Here is an 18,433-nt window from a genome sequence, read left to right as displayed (position 1 = left end):
CTATAGCCTTCTAAACAACTTTAGCTACAGTATTGTGTCCAATAATAAACAAGCTAGATTAAATGGATGGACATCTCAAGCCATTATCAAAATGCAGTTCAATTGCAGTACAGAAATCTGCTTGACATCTTACTTTAATGTTCCTCTTGCGAAACAACAATATAAAAGCGCTAAGTCAGCTATAATGTAGTTGTGAAACCCTGCCCGCTGAAATACATCTGGAGGGCTCTAACTAACGGTACTTCATGTGCTCGGGCTCTCATTTATTTAGTAGCTGTATCCAAGTTATTTAATAACTTTTTTTTGTCTTGTAGAGACCGGCGATATGTCCCCACTTGTCCAAATGATGCTTGTTTTACTACCCTTGTGAAGACTTCTGGATCAACTGATAGGCCTAGCGGTTAAGGTTAGGGTTAGGGATTAAGGTTAGGATTAGGGGTTAGGGGTTAGGTTAAAGGTTAAGGGTTAAGTTTAGGGGTTAAGGTTAGGGTTAGGGGTTAAGGTTAGGGATTAAAGTTAGGGTTAGGTTCAGGGGTTAAGGTTAGGGGTTAAGGGTTAGGTTAAGGGTTAGGGGTTAAGGTTAGGGTTAGGTTAAGGGTTAGGGGTTAAGGTTAGGTTAAGGATTAGGTTTAGGGTTAGGGGTTAGCATTAGGGGTTAAGGTTAGGGGTTAGGGTTAGGTTAGGGGTTAAGGTTAGGTTAAGGATTAGTGGTTAAGGTTAGGGTTCGGTTAAGGGTTAGGGGTTAAGGTTAGGGGTTAAGGTTAGGGGTTAAGGTTAGGGTTAGATTAAGGGTTAGGTTTAAGGTTAAGGGTTAGGTTAAGGGTTAGGTTAAGGGTTAGGGGTTAGGTTTAGGGGTTAAGGTTAGGGGTTAAGGTTAGGGGTTAAGGTTAGGGGTTAAGGTTAGGTTAAGGGTTAAGGGTTAGGTTAAGGGTTAGGTTAAAGGTTAAGGGTTAGGTTAAGGGTTAGGTTAAGGGTTAGGGGTTTAGGTTAGGGTTAGGTTAAGGGTTAGGGGTTTAGGTTAGGGTTAGGTTAAGGGTTAGGTTAAGGGTTAGGGGTTTAGGTTAGAGTTAGGTTAGGGTTAGGTTAAGGGTTAGGGGTTTAGGTTAGGGTTAGGGTTAGGTTAAGGGTTAGGTTAAGGGTTAGGGGTTTAGGTTATGGTTAGGTTAAGGGTTAAGGGTTAGGTTAAGGGTTAGGGGTTTAGGTTAGGGTTAGGTTAGGGTTAGGGTTAGGGGTTTAGGTTATGGTTAGGTTAAGGGTTAAGGGTTAGGTTTAGGGTATGGTTAGGTTAAGGGTTAAGGGATAGGTTTAGGGTTAGGAGCTATGGAAAATAGGATTTTGAACGGTAATTGTTGGTTAGGACACACAAACTTTGTTACGTTACAGCCTTATTCTAAAATGGATTACATTGTTTGTTTTTCCCTCACCAAATACATACAATACCGCATAACGACAGAGCAAAAACAGGTTTTCAGAAATGTTAGCAAGCATCATGTTGTGGGGATGTTTTCAGCAGCATGGACTGGGAGACTAGTCAGGATCGAGCCTAAGATGAACGGAGTAAAGTACAGAGAGATCCTTAATGAAACCTGCTCCAGAGGGCTCAGGACCTCAGACTGAGCGAAGGTTCACCTTCCAACAGGACAATGACCCTAAATACACAGCCATGACAACTCAGCATTGTCTTCGGGACAAGTCTCTGAATGTCCTTGAGTGGCCCAGCCAGAGCCCGGACTTGAACCCGATCGAATATCTCTGGAGAGACCTGAAAATAGCTGTGCAGCAACTCTCCCCATCTAACCTGACAGAGCTTGACAGCATCTGCAGAGAAGAATGGGAGAAACTCTTCAAATATAGGTGTGCCAAGCTTGTAGCGTCATACCCAAGAAGACTCGAGGCTGTAATCGCTGCCAAAGGTGCTTCAACAAAGTACTGAGTAAAGGGTCTGAATACTTATGTAAACGTGCTAAGTTTTTTAAATATTTTATAAATTAGCAAACATTTCTAAAAAACCTGTTTTGATAAGGAAAAAAATCTTTCATCCATTTTATAATAAAGCTGTAACCTAACAAAATGTGGAAAAAAGGGGTCTGAATACTTTCCGAACGGCACTGTATAGAGCCATTATTGCATGGAACTTCCTTCCATCTCATATTGCTCAAATAAACAGCAAACATGGTTTAAAACAATACAGATAAAGCAACACCTCACGGCACAACGATTCTCCCCTATTTGACTTAGATAGTTTGTGTGTATAGTTTTGTGGTGATTGTTTGGGCCCAGTGCTATAGATACAAGCATGACAGCAGGTTACATGGTACACATACAAATCAGTGGAAATTCCCCTGCTTTGCTCACTGTAATAATACACTATAAACCTAGCTCAGAGCTGCTAAACACAGTGAGTATGTAAGACACAGAATGAGGCAAGGATCATTTCTGAGCAGAAAGAAGTTTCCAAATGGTACCCTCTATTCTCTACGCTATGTCTCCAAGTTTTAATTAGACGTTTTTATTGTTTCTGCGTAAAATCACAAGGATTTTTATTTAGGAAATCTGTTCCCAAGAATTGCACTCATAAATAGAGAGACATGTGACCGACCGCCTTGATTCTGTCTTCTGAAGCAACATTTGATTATTATTATAATTTTTTACATACGATAAAAGCAGAGACACAGAGCTACAAAATAGTATATCATACACTGCATTTGAGGAAACAATGGGAAAGTAATTCTGCTTTGAAAGTAGATAAACTTGTAAACTTACTTTTGAGAAAATGGCCTTTATTTGTTTTGGTACCTACTGGAGAACTCTTCTTTCTTTACACTCCTTCAGCATCGTTCACACCCTCCAAACCTTTAGCCCCCATCCAAACTCTGACCACTTTACTCACCCTAGCAGAGCTGGTTAGGCTGTTTTCATGTTATCCAGAGTGTTGGTGACTGTAACTGTGCTGCTGGCAACAATTTAATTACTCTTTTTTGCCGACTTTTACTGACACCGGCCATATTCAACGGGTGTTGAGCGTTTGTAAATTCATCAGTTATTCTGCGCTCTGGCACACTCAGATGAGAGTGCTCTGAAATCGGAGTAGATGACCAGACTGAATTTACGAACGCTCCCGAAATGGTTATTTGCACAGTGGAGTCTTTTGTTTAGACATGTAGCTAGCTAGCTAAACAATGAACCATAATCACCATTCATGACGTTACTTTACAAACCCGGACGACACTGGGCCAATTGTGCGCCGCCCTATGGGACTCCCAATCACGGCAGGTTGTGATACAGCCTGGAATTGAACCAGGGTGTCTGTAGTGACCCGTCTAGCACTGAGATGCAGTGCCTTAGTCCGCTGCACCACTCGGGAGCCCTTGCATAATGGAATATTTTGTTAAAACATGTAGCTAGCCAGCTAGCTAGCTAAACAATGAACCATAATCCCAACTCATGACTTTACTACCCTGCTCGAATCTGCATGTAACTAACCAACCAGGTTCAATGTTAGCTAGCTAACAATAGGCTATAACTAGCAGAGCAAATGGCTCTGAGATACAAATAATACGATCATACACGTAACGTTAGCTAGCGAGCCAGCTAACGTTAGCTAGCTAACAGTACACTTTAACTTGCGAAAGCACACCATGCGATTATCTGAGGACAAAAACATGAGAAAAAAAAATTCTACCAGGCAGGTGCGACACGAAAGTCAGAAATAGCGATATAATAAATGCCTTACCTTTGAAGATCTTCTTCTGTTGGCACTCCAAAAGGTCCCAGTTACATCACAAATGGTCCTTTTGTTCGATAAAGTCCTTCTTTATATCCATAAAAACTCAGTTTAGCTGGCGCGCTTCAGTCAATAATCCACTGGTTTCCCTCCTTCAAAATGCATACAAAATGAATCCCAAACGTTACCAATAAACTTATCCAAACAAGTCAAACAACGTTTATAATCAAACCTCACGTACCCTATTATGCAAATAAACGATAGAATTTAAGATGGAGAATAGTATGTTCATTACCGGAGATAAATAACAAAGAACGTGCTTTCACCCACGCGAATGGAACACTACAGCCAAAATGGGAGCCACTTAGAAAAACTACAACTTCTAGCTAATTTTTACCAAAACCAGCCTGAAACTCTTTCTAAAGACTGTGGACGTCTAGTGGAAGCCCTAGGAACTGCAATCTGGGAGGACTTCGCCTCATAATAAACATGAAAGCCATTGGAAACAGTGGTAGGAGGAAATTATAATTTTTTTGGATGGTTTGTCCTTGGGTTTCGCCTGCCATATCAGTTCTGTTATACTCACAGACATCATTTTAACAGTGTTAGAAACTTTAGAGTGTTTTCTATCCAAATCGACCAATTATATGCATATCCTAGCTTCTGGGCCTGAGTAACAGGCAGTTTACTTTGGGCACGCTTTTCATCCGGACGTGAAAATACTGCCCCTTACCCAAGAGAGGTTAACCTTTATTTAACTGGAGAACAAATTCAGCCTATGACGGCCTACCTAGGCCAAATCCAAACCCGGTCGATGCTGGGCCAATTGTGCGCCGCCCTATAGCCTGGAATTGAACCAGGGTCTGTAGTTATGCCTCTAGCACTGAGATGCAGTGCCTTAGACCGCTGCGCCACTCAGGAGCCTGGTGAAATGTCTGTTAGTACATTAAGTGATTCAGTTAGAGGATGGTAAATCAGAGCTGTACAGTCACGGATGGTAATGCGAAAACTTTATTGACTGTGATGGCAGGAACAATTTGGCATGGTAATTTGTGTATGAAATTACAGTAGACTATCCCTTAGCCTTTAGGTAATGCAAATGATAGAGAACTACATACATTTCAATTTCAGACTGACTGTAGTTGAACAAGCCAAGAAAACCAACCAACAAATAACCTCTAAAGCACATTTGAAATGAGGGTAAAAACATTTCCTTCCATGTTGTGAACTATTAAATACAAATAGACAATACTATTTAAAATCTGTAAATCGGACAAAATAAATGTAAACAAAGTGTTCAGAAGCAAATCAAGTACAAATGTACATTTAAAAATGTCTCACTAGAGCTTTTAAAACCCGTTGTATACAAAAAATATACAATATTATTTCAAATCTGTAACTCGGCCACAACTGTAAAATAGGGTTAAGTAATGAAGTAGTATTGTACATTAAAAAGCACAAAGCCAAATCCTGGTTTAAAACCCAACGTTTCCCCGTGCCAGACTGTACCCCAGTTTGTTCTTGTTACCGATATAGGACATGAGACCCACGTAGGCCTCGATGAGCAGGGGCTGGTTCAGCACCAGGACTCCGTTGGCCTTCCCAGGGACGGGTGTCTTTAGGTGGGCCTTCTGGGCTGCCTCCATCAGCTGCTCACGGAAACTCTGGATCTGAGAAAGGGAGGGAGGGAGGGAGAGATACAGGAAGATAGGATTGAGAGAGAGGAGGGAGAGAGAGAGGAAGATAGGATGGAGAGAGAGGAGAGAGAGAGGAGGGAGAGAGAGGAGGGAGAGAGAGAAGAAAAGAGAGGAAGAGAGGAGGGGGAGAGAGAGAGAGGGAGAGAGAAGGGAGAGATGGAGGGAGAGATGGAGGGAGAGATGGAGGGAGAGAGAGGAAGAGAGCGAGGAAGAGAGCGAGGAAGAGAGCGAGGAAGAGAGAGAGGAAGAGAGAATAAGAGAGAATAAGAGAGAGAGGAAGAGAGGAGGGAGGGAGAGAGAAAGAGAGGAAGAGAGGAGGGAGAGAGAGGAGGGAGAGAGGAGGGAGAAATAGGAGGGAGAGATAGAGGAAGAGAGGAGGGAGAGAGGAGGGAGGAAGAGAGAGAGGGAGAGAGAGGAGGGAGAGATAGAGGGAGAGATAGAAGAGGGAGAGAGAGGAAGAGAAATGGGAGAGAGAGAGGAGGAAGAGACAGAGGAGGGAGAGACGGAGGAAGAGAGGAGGGAGAGACAGAGGAAGAGAGGAGAGAGAGAGAGGAAGAGAGGAGGGAGAGAGAGGAAGAGAGGAGGGAGAGAGAGGAAGAGGAAACATGCCAGAATGAGGAACAGTTAAAACAGCGTTTGGCCTTTCTATTGCCTCTGACCACAAAACATCGGCTGCAATGTTCTACTCATTTCCCGACTATTCTACATGTTGAATCTGCACAGTTCGTCGAGACACAGCAAGTGATCTAATGCACATGGCCGTGTGTCTTGTCGTTTGAGAAAGGGAGGGAGAAAGGGATGGAGGGAAGATCACTGACGATCTGAAATGCTACAGAAATTCGGCTCGGCCACTAAGAACCTCACAAATTGAGGTGCACAATTGAAAGCATCCTGTCGGGCTGTAACACCGCCTGGTACAGTCTCTCCAGGGGGTGGTGCGGTCTGCTGGTAGGATGGTAAGATGGTAGGGTGGTAGGGTGTAGAGTATTAGGGTGGTAGGATGGTAAGATGGTAGGGTGGTAGGAGGGTAGTGTATAGAGTATTAGGGTGGTAGGGTGGTAAGATGGTAGGGTGTAAGATGGTAGGATGGTACACTTCACAAAACTCACCTCACAGAGAGCAGTGAACCTGTGGTCTATGTTCCTGACAGGGTGATAGGTAAAGGTGTTGAATGGGTAGTCTGTAGCGAATGGGTTCCACCGAGACGAGAATGAGGGTTCCCTTAGCCGGTCCCAGAACACACGCACACCCTCTCCTTCTCTCCTGAAACACACAGAGAAACAGAATGCCAGTCACACCCTCTCCTTCTCTCCTGAAACACACAGAGAAACAGAATGCCAGTCACACCCTCTCCTTCTCTCCTGAAAACACACAGAGAAACAGAAAGACAGTCACACCCTCTCCTTCTCTCCTGAAACACACAGAGAAACAGAATGCCAGTCACACCCTCTCCTTCTCTCCTGAAACACACAGAGAAACAGAATGCCAGTCACACCCTCTCCTTCTCTCCTGAAACACACAGAGAAACAGAACGACAGTCACACCCTCTCCTTCTCTCCTGAAACACACAGAGAAACAGAACGACAGTCAGTAGGATGGTATATAATCTGTATATAACCTGAATATAACCTGAATGTAACCTGTATATAACCTGTATGTAACCTGAATGTAACCTGTATATAACCTGTATGTAACCTGTATATAACCTGAATGTATGTAACCTGTATGTAACCTGTATATAACCTGTATATAACCTGTATGTAACCTGTATATAACCTATATATAACCTGTATATATGTAACCTGGTAAACTGGTTTCTCAAACAATTGCGTCGCCTGGTTCACCAACTACTTCTCTGACAGAGTTCAGTGTGTCAAATCGGAGGGCCTACTGTCTGGATCTCTGGCAGTCTCTATGGGGGTACCACAGGGTTCAATTCTTGGGCCAACTCTTTTCTCTGTATACATAAATGATGTCGCTCTTGCTGCTGGTGAATCTCTGATCCACCTCTACGCAGACGACACCATTCTGTATACTTCTGGCCCTTCTTTGGACACTGTGTTAACAACCCTCCAGACGAGCTTCAATGCCATTCAACTCTCCTTCCGTGGCCTCCAACTGCTCCTAAACACAAGTAAAACTAAATGCATACTCTTCAACCGATCGCTGCCTGCACCTGCCCGCCCATCCAGCATAACTTCTCTGGACGGTTCTAACTTAGAATTTGTGGACAACTACAAATACCTAGGTGTCTGGTTAGACTGTAAACTCTCCTTCCAGACTCACATCAATCATCTCCAATCCAAAGTGAAATCTAGAATTGGCTTCCTATTTCGCAACAAAGCATCCTTCACTCATGCTGCCAAACATACCCTCGTAAAACTGACCATCCTACCAATCCTCGACTTCGGCGATGTCATTTACAAAATAGCCTCCAATACCCTACTCAACAAGCTGGATGCAAACTATCACAGTGCCATCCGTTTTGTCACCAAAGCCCCATATACAACCCACCACTGCGATCTGTACGCTCTCGTTGGCTGGCCTTCGCTTCATAATCGTCGCCAAACACATTGGCTCCAGGTCATCTACAAGACCCTGCTAGGTAAAGTCCCCCCTTATCTCCGCTCACTGGTCACCATAGCAGCACCCACCTGTAGCACGCGCTCCAGCAGGTATATCTCTCTGGTCACCCCTAAAGCCAACTCCTCCTTTGGTCGTCTCTCCTTCCAGTTCTCTGCTGCCAACGACTGGAACGAACTACAAAAATCTCTGAAATTGGAAACACTTATCTCCCTCACTAGCTTTAAGCACCAGCTGTCAGAGCAGCTCACAGATCACTGCACCTGTACATAGCCCATCTATAATTTAGCCCAAACTACTACCTCTTCCCCTACTGTATTTATTTATTTTGCTCCTTTGCACCATATTATTTATATTTGAACTTTGAACTTTCTTCAAACTACAAATCTACCATTCCATTGTTTTTCTTGCTATACTTTATTTACTTTGCCACCATGGCATTTTTTTTTGCTCTTACCTCCCTTATCTCACATCATTTGCTCACATTGTATATAGTCTTATTTTTTTATATTTTTTTCCACTGTATTATTGACTGTATGTTGTTTACTCCATGTGTAACTCTGTGTTGTTGTATGTTGTCGAACTGCTTTGCTTTATCTTGGCCAGGTCGCAATTGTAAATGAGAACTTGTTCTCAACTTGCCTACCTGGTTAAATAAAGGTGAAATAAAAAAAAGTAAAATAAAATAAAACCTGTATGTAACCTGTATATATGTAACCTGTATATATGTAACCTGTATGTAACCTGTATATATATAACCTGTATGTATGTAACCTGTATGTAACCTGTATATATATAACCTGTATGTATGTAACCTGTATGTAACCTGTATGTAACCTGTATGTAACCTGTATGTAACCTGTATATATGTAACCTGTATATATGTAACCTGTATATATGTAACCTGTATATATGTAACCTGTATATATGTAACCTGTATATATGTAACCTGTATATATGTAACCTGTATATAACCTGTATGTAACCTGTATATATGTAACCTGTATATATGTAACCTGTATATATATAACCTGTATGTAACCTGTATATATATATAACCTGTATGTAACCTGTATATATATAACCTGTATGTAACCTGTATGTAACCTGTATATATGTAACCTGTATGTAACCTGTATATATGTAACCTGTATGTAACCTGTATATAACCTGTATGTAAACTGTATGTATGTAACCTGTATGTAACCTGTATGTAACCTGAATGTATGTAACCTGTATATATGTAACCTGTATGTAACCTGTATGTAACCTGTATATAACCTGTATGTATGTAACCTGTATGTAACCTGAATGTATGTAACCTGTATATATGTAACCTGTATATATGTAACCTGTATGTAACCTGTATGTGACCTGTATGTAACCTGTATGTAACCTGAATGTAACCTGTATGTAACCTGTATGTAACCTGAATGTAACCTGTATGTATGTAACCTGTATGTAACCTGAATGTATGTAACCTGTATATATGTAACCTGTATATATGTAACCTGTATGTAACCTGAATGTATGTAACCTGTATATATGTAGCCTGTATATATGTAACCTGTATATATGTAACCTGTATGTAACCTGTATATAACCTGTATGTAACCTGTATGTATGTAACCTGTATGTAACCTGTATATATGTAACGTGTATGTAACCTGTATGTATGTAACCTGTATGTATGTAACCTGTATGTATGTAACCTGTATATATGTAACCTGTATGTAACCTGAATGTAACCTGTATGTAACCTGTATGTAACCTGTATGTATGTAACCTGAATGTAACCTGTATATATGTAACCTGTATATAACCTGAATGTAACCTGTATGTAACCTGTATGTAACCTGTATGTAACCTGTATGTAACCTGTATGTAACCTGTATGTAACCTGTATGTATGTAACCTGTATGTATGTAGCCTGTATGTATGTAGCCTGTATGTATGTAGCCTGTATATATGTAACCTGTATATAACCTGTATGTAACCTGTATGTATGTAACCTGTATGTAACCTGAATGTAACCTGTATGTAACCTGAATGTAACCTGAAAGTAACCTGTATATAACCTGTATGTAACCTGAATGTAACCTGTATATAACCTGTATATAACCTGTATGTAACCTGTATATAACCTGAATGTATGTAACCTGAATGTAACCTGTATGTAACCTGTATGAAACCTGTATATATGTAACCTGTATATATGTAACCTGTATGTAACCTGTATGTAACCTGTATATAACCTGAATGTATGTAACCTGAATGTAACCTGTATGTAACCTGTATGTAACCTGTATGTAACCTGAATGTAACCTGTATGTAACCTGTATATATGTAACCTGTATATATGTAACCTGTATGTAACCTGTATGTAACCTGAATGTAACCTGAATGTAACCTGTATATATATTTAACCTGTATGTAACCTGTATGTAACCTGAATGTAACCTGTATGTAACCTGTATATATGTAACCTGTATGTAACCTGAATGTAACCTGTATGTAACCTGTATGTAACCTGTATGTAACCTGTATGTAACCTGTATGTAACCTGTATGTATGTAACCTGAATATAACCTGTACGTAACCTGTATGTAACCTGTATGTAACCTGTATATAACCTGTATATAACCTGAATGTAACCTGTATGTAACCTGTATGTATGTAACCTGAATATAACCTGTATGTAACCTGTATGTAACCTGTATGTAACCTGTATATAACCTGTATGTAACCTGAATGTAACCTGAATATATGTAACCTGTATATAACCTGTGTGTAACCTGAATGTATGTAACCTGTATGTATGTAACCTGAATATATGTAACCTGTATATAACCTGTATGTAACCTGTATGTATGTAACCTGAATGTATGTAACCTGTATGTATGTAACCTGAATGTATGTAACCTGTATGTATGTAACCTGAATGTAACCTGTATGTAACCTGTATGTAACCTGAATGTAACCTGTATATAACCTGTATGTAACCTGAATGTAACCTGTATATAACCTGTGTGTAACCTGTATGTAACCTGAATGTATGTAACCTGAATGTAACCTGTATGTAACCTGAATGTAACCTGAATGTAACCTGAATGTAACCTGTATGTAACCTGAATGTAACCTGTATGTAACCTGAATGTATGTAACCTGTATGTATGTAACCTGTATGTAACCTGTATGTAACCTGAATGTAACCTGTATATAACCTGTGTGTAACCTGTATGTAACCTGAATGTAACCTGTATATAACCTGTGTGTAACCTGTATGTAACCTGAATGTAACCTGTATGTAACCTGAATGTAACCTGTATATAACCTGTGTGTAACCTGTATATATGTAACCTGTATATATGTAACCTGTATGTAACCTGTATGTAACCTGAATGTATGTAACCTGTATGTATGTAACCTGTATGTAACCTGTATGTAACCTGTATGTAACCTGAATGTAACCTGAATGTAACCTGAATTTAACCTGTATGTAACCTGTATGTAACCTGAATGTAACCTGTATATATGTAACCTGTATGTAACCTGTATGTAACCTGAATGTAACCTGTATATATTTAACCTGTATGTAACCTGTATGTAACTTGAATGTAACTTGAATGTAACCTGTATGTAACCTGTATATATGTAACCTGTATGTAACCTGAATGTAACCTGTATGTAACCTGTATGTAACCTGAATGTAACCTGAATGTATGTAACCTGAATATAACCTGTATGTAACCTGTATGTAACCTGTATGTAACCTGTATATAACTTGAATGTAACCTGTATGTAACCTGAATGTAACCTGAATATATGTAACCTGTATATAACCTGTGTGTAACCTGAATGTATGTAACCTGTATGTATGTAACCTGAATGTATGTAACCTGTATGTATGTAACCTGAATGTATGTAACCTGTATGTATGTAACCTGAATGTAACCTGTATATAACCTGTGTGTAACCTGTATGTAACCTGAATGTAACCTGTATATAACCTGTGTGTAACCTGTATGTAACCTGAATGTATGTAACCTGTATGTATGTAACCTGAATGTAACCTGAATATATATAACCTGTATATAACCTGTGTGTAACCTGTATGTAACCTGAATGTATGTAACCTGTATGTATGTAACCTGAATGTAACCTGAATATAGTTACAAAACTCATCACTGTATCCTATATCAACATGTGGGTTGGGCCTCTCTATCTGTGAGGCGAGAGCAACATGCTCTCGTTTATTTATAAAGCGCTTCTTTTAAAACTACCTCCATATATATATCATCATTCATTTCCACTAGATATACAAATTTTAAAACCAGATCACAGATGTGGATTACATTAGAGACTCCTGCGGTCTCCACAGAGTTGGGTAGGACTGCCTTTAGTTCCTTTGCGCCTTATTTATGGAACAAACTGCAGATCCAACTTAAGTTAGACACTCTGGTGTCCCTTGCCCATTTTACAAATGTTATGGAGGATCAATATGATGTTATCTGTGATTGTTTCTGTTGAATTGTGTCTTTGTTTTGTATGTTTGAAATGTTCTTGTCTGTATGCCTAAAACTGTATATGTCAACATGTTTACACAGGGCACAGCCGTAAAAGAGATCCAGGTCTCAGTCTGTTTTCCCTGTTAAAATAAAGATATATGTAACCTGTATATAACCTGTGTGTAACCTGTATGTATATAACCTGTATGTAACCTGTATGTATGTAACCTGTATGTATATAACCTGTATGTATGTAACCTGTATGTATATAACCTGTATATAACCTGTATGTAACCTGTATGTATGTAACCTGTATGTATATAACCTGTATGTATATAACCTGTATGTAACCTGTATGTATATAACCTGTATGTAACCTGTATGTATGTAACCTGTATGTATATAACCTGTATGTATGTAACCTGTATGTATGTAACCTGTATGTATATAACCTGTATGTATATAACCTGTATATATGTAACCTGAATGTATATAACCTGTATGTATATAACCTGTATGTATATAACCTGTATGTAACCTGTATGTAACCTGTATATAACCTGTATGTATATAACCTGTATATAACCTGTATATATATAACCTGTATATAACCTGTATGTATATAACCTGTATATATCCTGTATATAACATGTATGTATATAACCTGTATATAACCTGTATGTATATAACCTGTATATAACCTGTATGTATATAACCTGTATATATCCTGAATGTAACCTGTAAATAACCTGTCTGTAACCTGTATGTATGTAACCTGTATGTATGTAACCTGTATATAACCTGTATGTATGTAACCTGTATATATCCTGTATGTATCCTGTATGTAACCTGTATGTAACCTGTATGTAACCTGTATGTAAACTGTATGTAACCTGTATGTATATAACCTGTATGTATGTAACCTGTATGTATGTAACCTGTATGTATGTAACCTGTATGTATGTAACCTGTATGTATGTAACCTGTATGTATGTAACCTGTATGTATGTAACCTGTATGTATGTAACCTGTATATAACCTGTATGTAACCTGAATGTAACCTGTATGTAACCTGAATGTAACCTGTATGTAACCTGTATATAACCTGTATGTATGTAACCTGAATGTAACCTGTATATATGTAACCTGTATATAACCTGAATGTAACCTGTATGTAACCTGTATGTAACCTGTATGTAACCTGTATGTAACCTGTATGTAACCTGAATGTAACCTGTATGTAACCTGTATGTAACCTGTATGTAACCTGTATGTATGTAACCTGTATGTATGTAACCTGTATGTATGTAACCTGTATGTATGTAACCTGTATGTATGTAACCTGTATGTATGTAACCTGTATGTATGTAACCTGTATGTATGTAACCTGTATGTATGTAGCCTGTATGTATGTAACCTGTATATATGTAACCTGTATATAACCTGTATGTAACCTGTATGTATGTAACCTGTATGTAACCTGAATGTAACCTGTATGTAACCTGAATGTAACCTGAATGTAACCTGAATGTAACCTGAATGTAACCTGAAAGTAACCTGTATGTAACCTGAATGTAACCTGAATGTAACCTGAATGTAACCTGTATATAACCTGTATGTAACCTGTATGTAACCTGTATGTAACCTGTATATAACCTGAATGTATGTAACCTGAATGTAACCTGTATGTAACCTGTATGAAACCTGTATATATGTAACCTGTATATATGTAACCTGTATGTAACCTGTATGTAACCTGTATATAACCTGAATGTATGTAACCTGTATGTAACCTGTATGTAACCTGTATGTAACCTGTATGTAACCTGAATGTAACCTGAATGTAACCTGAATGTAACCTGAATGTAACCTGTATATATGTAACCTGTATGTAACCTGTATGTAACCTGAATGTAACCTGTATATATTTAACCTGTATGTAACCTGTATGTAACCTGAATGTAACCTGTATGTAACCTGTATATATGTAACCTGTATGTAACCTGTATGTAACCTGAATGTAACCTGTATGTAACCTGTATGTAACCTGAATATAACCTGTATGTAACCTGTATGTAACCTGTATGTAACCTGTATATAACCTGAATGTAACCTGTATGTAACCTGTATGTATGTAACCTGAATTTAACCTGTATGTAACCTGTATGTAACCTGTATATAACCTGTATATAACCTGAATGTAACCTGTATGTAACCTGAATGTAACCTGAATATATGTAACCTGTATATAACCTGTGTGTAACCTGAATGTATGTAACCTGTATGTATGTAACCTGAATATATGTAACCTGTATATAACCTGTGTGTAACCTGTATGTATGTAACCTGAATGTATGTAACCTGTATGTATGTAACCTGAATGTATGTAACCTGAATGTATGTAACCTGTATGTATGTAACCTGTATGTAACCTGTATGTAACCTGAATGTAACCTGAATGTAACCTGAATGTAACCTGAATGTAACCTGTATGTAACCTGAATGTAACCTGTATATAACCTGTGTGTAACCTGAATGTATGTAACCTGAATGTAACCTGTATGTAACCTGAATGTAACCTGTATGTAACCTGAATGTAACCTGTATGTAACCTGAATGTAACCTGTATGTAACCTGAATGTAACCTGTATGTAACCTGAATGTAACCTGTATGTAACCTGAATGTATGTAACCTGTATGTATGTAACCTGTATGTAACCTGAATGTAACCTGTATATAACCTGTGTGTAACCTGTATGTAACCTGAATGTAACCTGTATATACCCTGTGTGTAACCTGTATGTAACCTGAATGTAACCTGTATGTAACCTGAATGTAACCTGTATATAACCTGTGTGTAACCTGTATATAACCTGTGTGTAACCTGTATATATGTAACCTGTATATATGTAACCTGTATATATGTAACCTGTATATATGTAACCTGTATGTAACCTGTATGTAACCTGAATGTATGTAACCTGTATGTATGTAACCTGTATGTATGTAACCTGTATGTAACCTGTATGTAACCTGAATGTAACCTGAATGTAACCTGTATGTAACCTGTATGTAACCTGTATGTAACCTGAATGTAACCTGTATATATGTAACCTGTATGTAACCTGAATATAACCTGTATATATTTAACCTGTATGTAACCTGTATGTAACCTGAATGTAACCTGTATATATGTAACCTGTATGTAACCTGTATGTAACCTGTATGTAACCTGTATGTAACCTGAATGTAACCTGAATGTAACCTGTATATAACCTGTATGTAACCTGTATGTAACCTGTATATAACTTGAATGTAACCTGTATGTAACCTGAATGTAACCTGAATATATGTAACCTGTATATAACCTGTGTGTAACCTGAATGTATGTAACCTGTATGTATGTAACCTGAATGTATGTAACCTGAATGTATGTAAACTGTATGTATGTAACCTGAATGTAACCTGTATGTAACCTGTATGTAACCTGAATGTAACCTGTATATAACCTGTGTGTAACCTGTATGTAACCTGAATGTAACCTGTATATAACCTGTGTGTAACCTGTATGTAACCTGAATGTATGTAACCTGTATGTATGTAACCTGAATGTAACCTGAATATATATAACCTGTATATAACCTGTGTGTAACCTGTATGTAACCTGAATGTATGTAACCTGTATGTATGTAACCTGAATGTAACCTGAATATAGTTACAAAACTCATCACTGTATCCTATATCAACATGTGGGTTGGGCCTCTCTATCTGTGAGGCGAGAGCAACATGCTCTCTTGTTTATTTATAAAGCGCTTCTTTTAAAACTACCTCCATATATATCATCATTCATTTCCACTAGATATACAAATTTTAAAACCAGATCACAGATGTGGATTACATTAGAGACTCCTGCGGTCTCCACAGAGTTGGGTAGGACTGCCTTTAGTTCCTTTGCGCCTTATTTATGGAACAAACTGCAGATCCAACTTAAGTTAGACACTCTGGTGTCCCTTGCCCATTTCACAAATGTTATGGAGGATCAATATGATGTTATCTGTGATTGTTTCTGTTGAATTGTGTCTTTGTTTTGTATGTTTGAAATGTTCTTGTCTGTATGCCTAAAACTGTATATGTCAACATGTTTACACAGGGCACAGCCGTAAAAGAGATCCAGGTCTCAGTCTGTTTTCCCTGTTAAAATAAAGATATATGTAACCTGTATATAACCTGTGTGTAACCTGTATGTAACCTGTATGTATGTAACCTGTATGTATATAACCTGTATGTAACCTGTATGTATATAACCTGTATGTAACCTGTATGTATGTAACCTGTATGTAACCTGTATGTATATAACCTGTATGTAACCTGTATGTATATAACCTGTATGTAACCTGTATGTATATAACCTGTATGTAACCTGTATGTATGTAACCTGTATGTAACCTGTATGTATATAACCTGTATGTAACCTGTATGTATATAACCTGTATGTAACCTGTATGTATGTAACCTGTATGTATATAACCTGTATGTATGTAACCTGTATGTATGTAACCTGTATATAACCTGTATGTATGTAACCTGTATATATCCTGTATGTAACCTGTATGTAACCTGTATGTAACCTGTATGTATGTAACCTGTATATAACCTGTATGTAACCTGTATATAACCTGTATGTAACCTGTATGTATGTAACCTGTATGTATGTAACCTGTATGTATGTAACCTGTATGTATGTAACCTGTATGTATGTAACCTGTATGTAACCTTGTCCTTCAGTAATTCAAACCAAAATGTGATGTTTCCGTGCAACAACAGCATTCTAAATACGTTTCCCTCTCTTCTCAGAAATACACAGGAAGCTGGGTCTCATCATAGGTCTATTACGGAACAGTATTATCATGTTGAAAAACCCATCTGGGACAGTCTTCCTGCCTGGACAGTCTTCCTGCCTGGACAGTCTTCCTGCCTGGACAGTCTTCCTGCCTGGACAGTCTTCCTGCCTGGACAGTCTTCCTGCCTGGACAGTATGGTGTGATAGATTAGGATACCATCTGAATGGACAGTCTTCCTGCCTGGACCGTATGGATGTGAAAGTCTAGGGTACCAAGGTCATATTTCCACCTAACTTCTGTTGTTCTGTACATTCATAAGCCTTTGACTAACACACTATTTATATAATATATACTATACACTGAGTATACCAAACATTAAGAACACCTTCCTATTATTGAGTTTCATCCCCGTTTGCCCTCAGAACAACCTCAATTCGTCAGGACATCGACTCTATAAGGAAATGTTGATTTCCAATGCTTCCCACAGTTGTGTCAAGATGGCTGGATGTCTTTTGGGTGGTGGACAATTCTTGATACACAAGGCTTAATATATATATATATTTTTTACCTGTCTCCTCCCCTTCATCCACACTGATTGAAGAGACGTATGTGGCAGGGACTCCAGACAATCACGGATTAAAAAGGGAAATTAGCAACGTCGAGGAAACCGACGTCTTGCTCCCTGACAAGCTAAACACTTTCTTCGCCCGCTTTGAGGATAACACGGTGCGGCCGACACGGGCCGCTCCCGAGGATTGTTCTCGTTCTCCGTGGCCGACGTGAGTAAAACATTTTAGAGTGTTAATCCTGGCAAGGCTACCGGCCCAGACGCCATCCCTAGCCACGTCCTCAGAGCATGGCAGACCAGCTGGCTGGAGTGTTTACAGACATATTCAATCTCTCTCTATCCCAGTCTGCTGTCCCCACATGCTTCAAGATGGCCACCATTGTTCCTGTTCCCAAGAAAGCAAAGGTAACTGAACTAAATGACTATCGCCCCGTAGCACTCACTTCTGTCATCATGAAGTGCTTTGAGAGACTAGTCAAGGATCATATCACCTCTACCTTACCCGACACCTT

The 18,433-nt window shown here is 38.9% G+C and overlaps 1 protein-coding gene across 2 annotated transcripts in view; it reads right to left on the bottom strand.

The window, feature by feature from the left end:
- Positions 1-4,717: 4,717 nt before the first annotated feature.
- The window catches only part of LOC115158903 (splicing factor, proline- and glutamine-rich), a 65,745-nt gene continuing 52,029 nt past the window's right edge, over positions 4,718-18,433 (bottom strand). The window contains exons 4-5 of one of the 2 annotated variants that reach the window (XM_029708328.1): positions 6,531-6,684; positions 4,718-5,394 (exon numbers count right to left, since the gene is read on the bottom strand). In XM_029708328.1, coding sequence (XP_029564188.1) covers positions 5,200-5,394; positions 6,531-6,684 — 349 coding nt within the window. In that variant the 3' untranslated portion in view covers positions 4,718-5,199. Of the gene's footprint in view, positions 5,395-6,530; positions 6,685-18,433 lie in introns of those variants that run through there. The other variant, XR_003868775.1, reaches the window with a different exon arrangement.

The sequence above is a fragment of the Salmo trutta genome, chromosome 22, assembly GCF_901001165.1.
Source record: "Salmo trutta chromosome 22, fSalTru1.1, whole genome shotgun sequence".
Lineage (NCBI taxonomy): Eukaryota > Metazoa > Chordata > Actinopteri > Salmoniformes > Salmonidae > Salmo > Salmo trutta.
The sequence above is the reverse complement of the archived record's forward strand: the minus strand, read 5'-3'. Positions and strand labels throughout refer to the sequence as shown.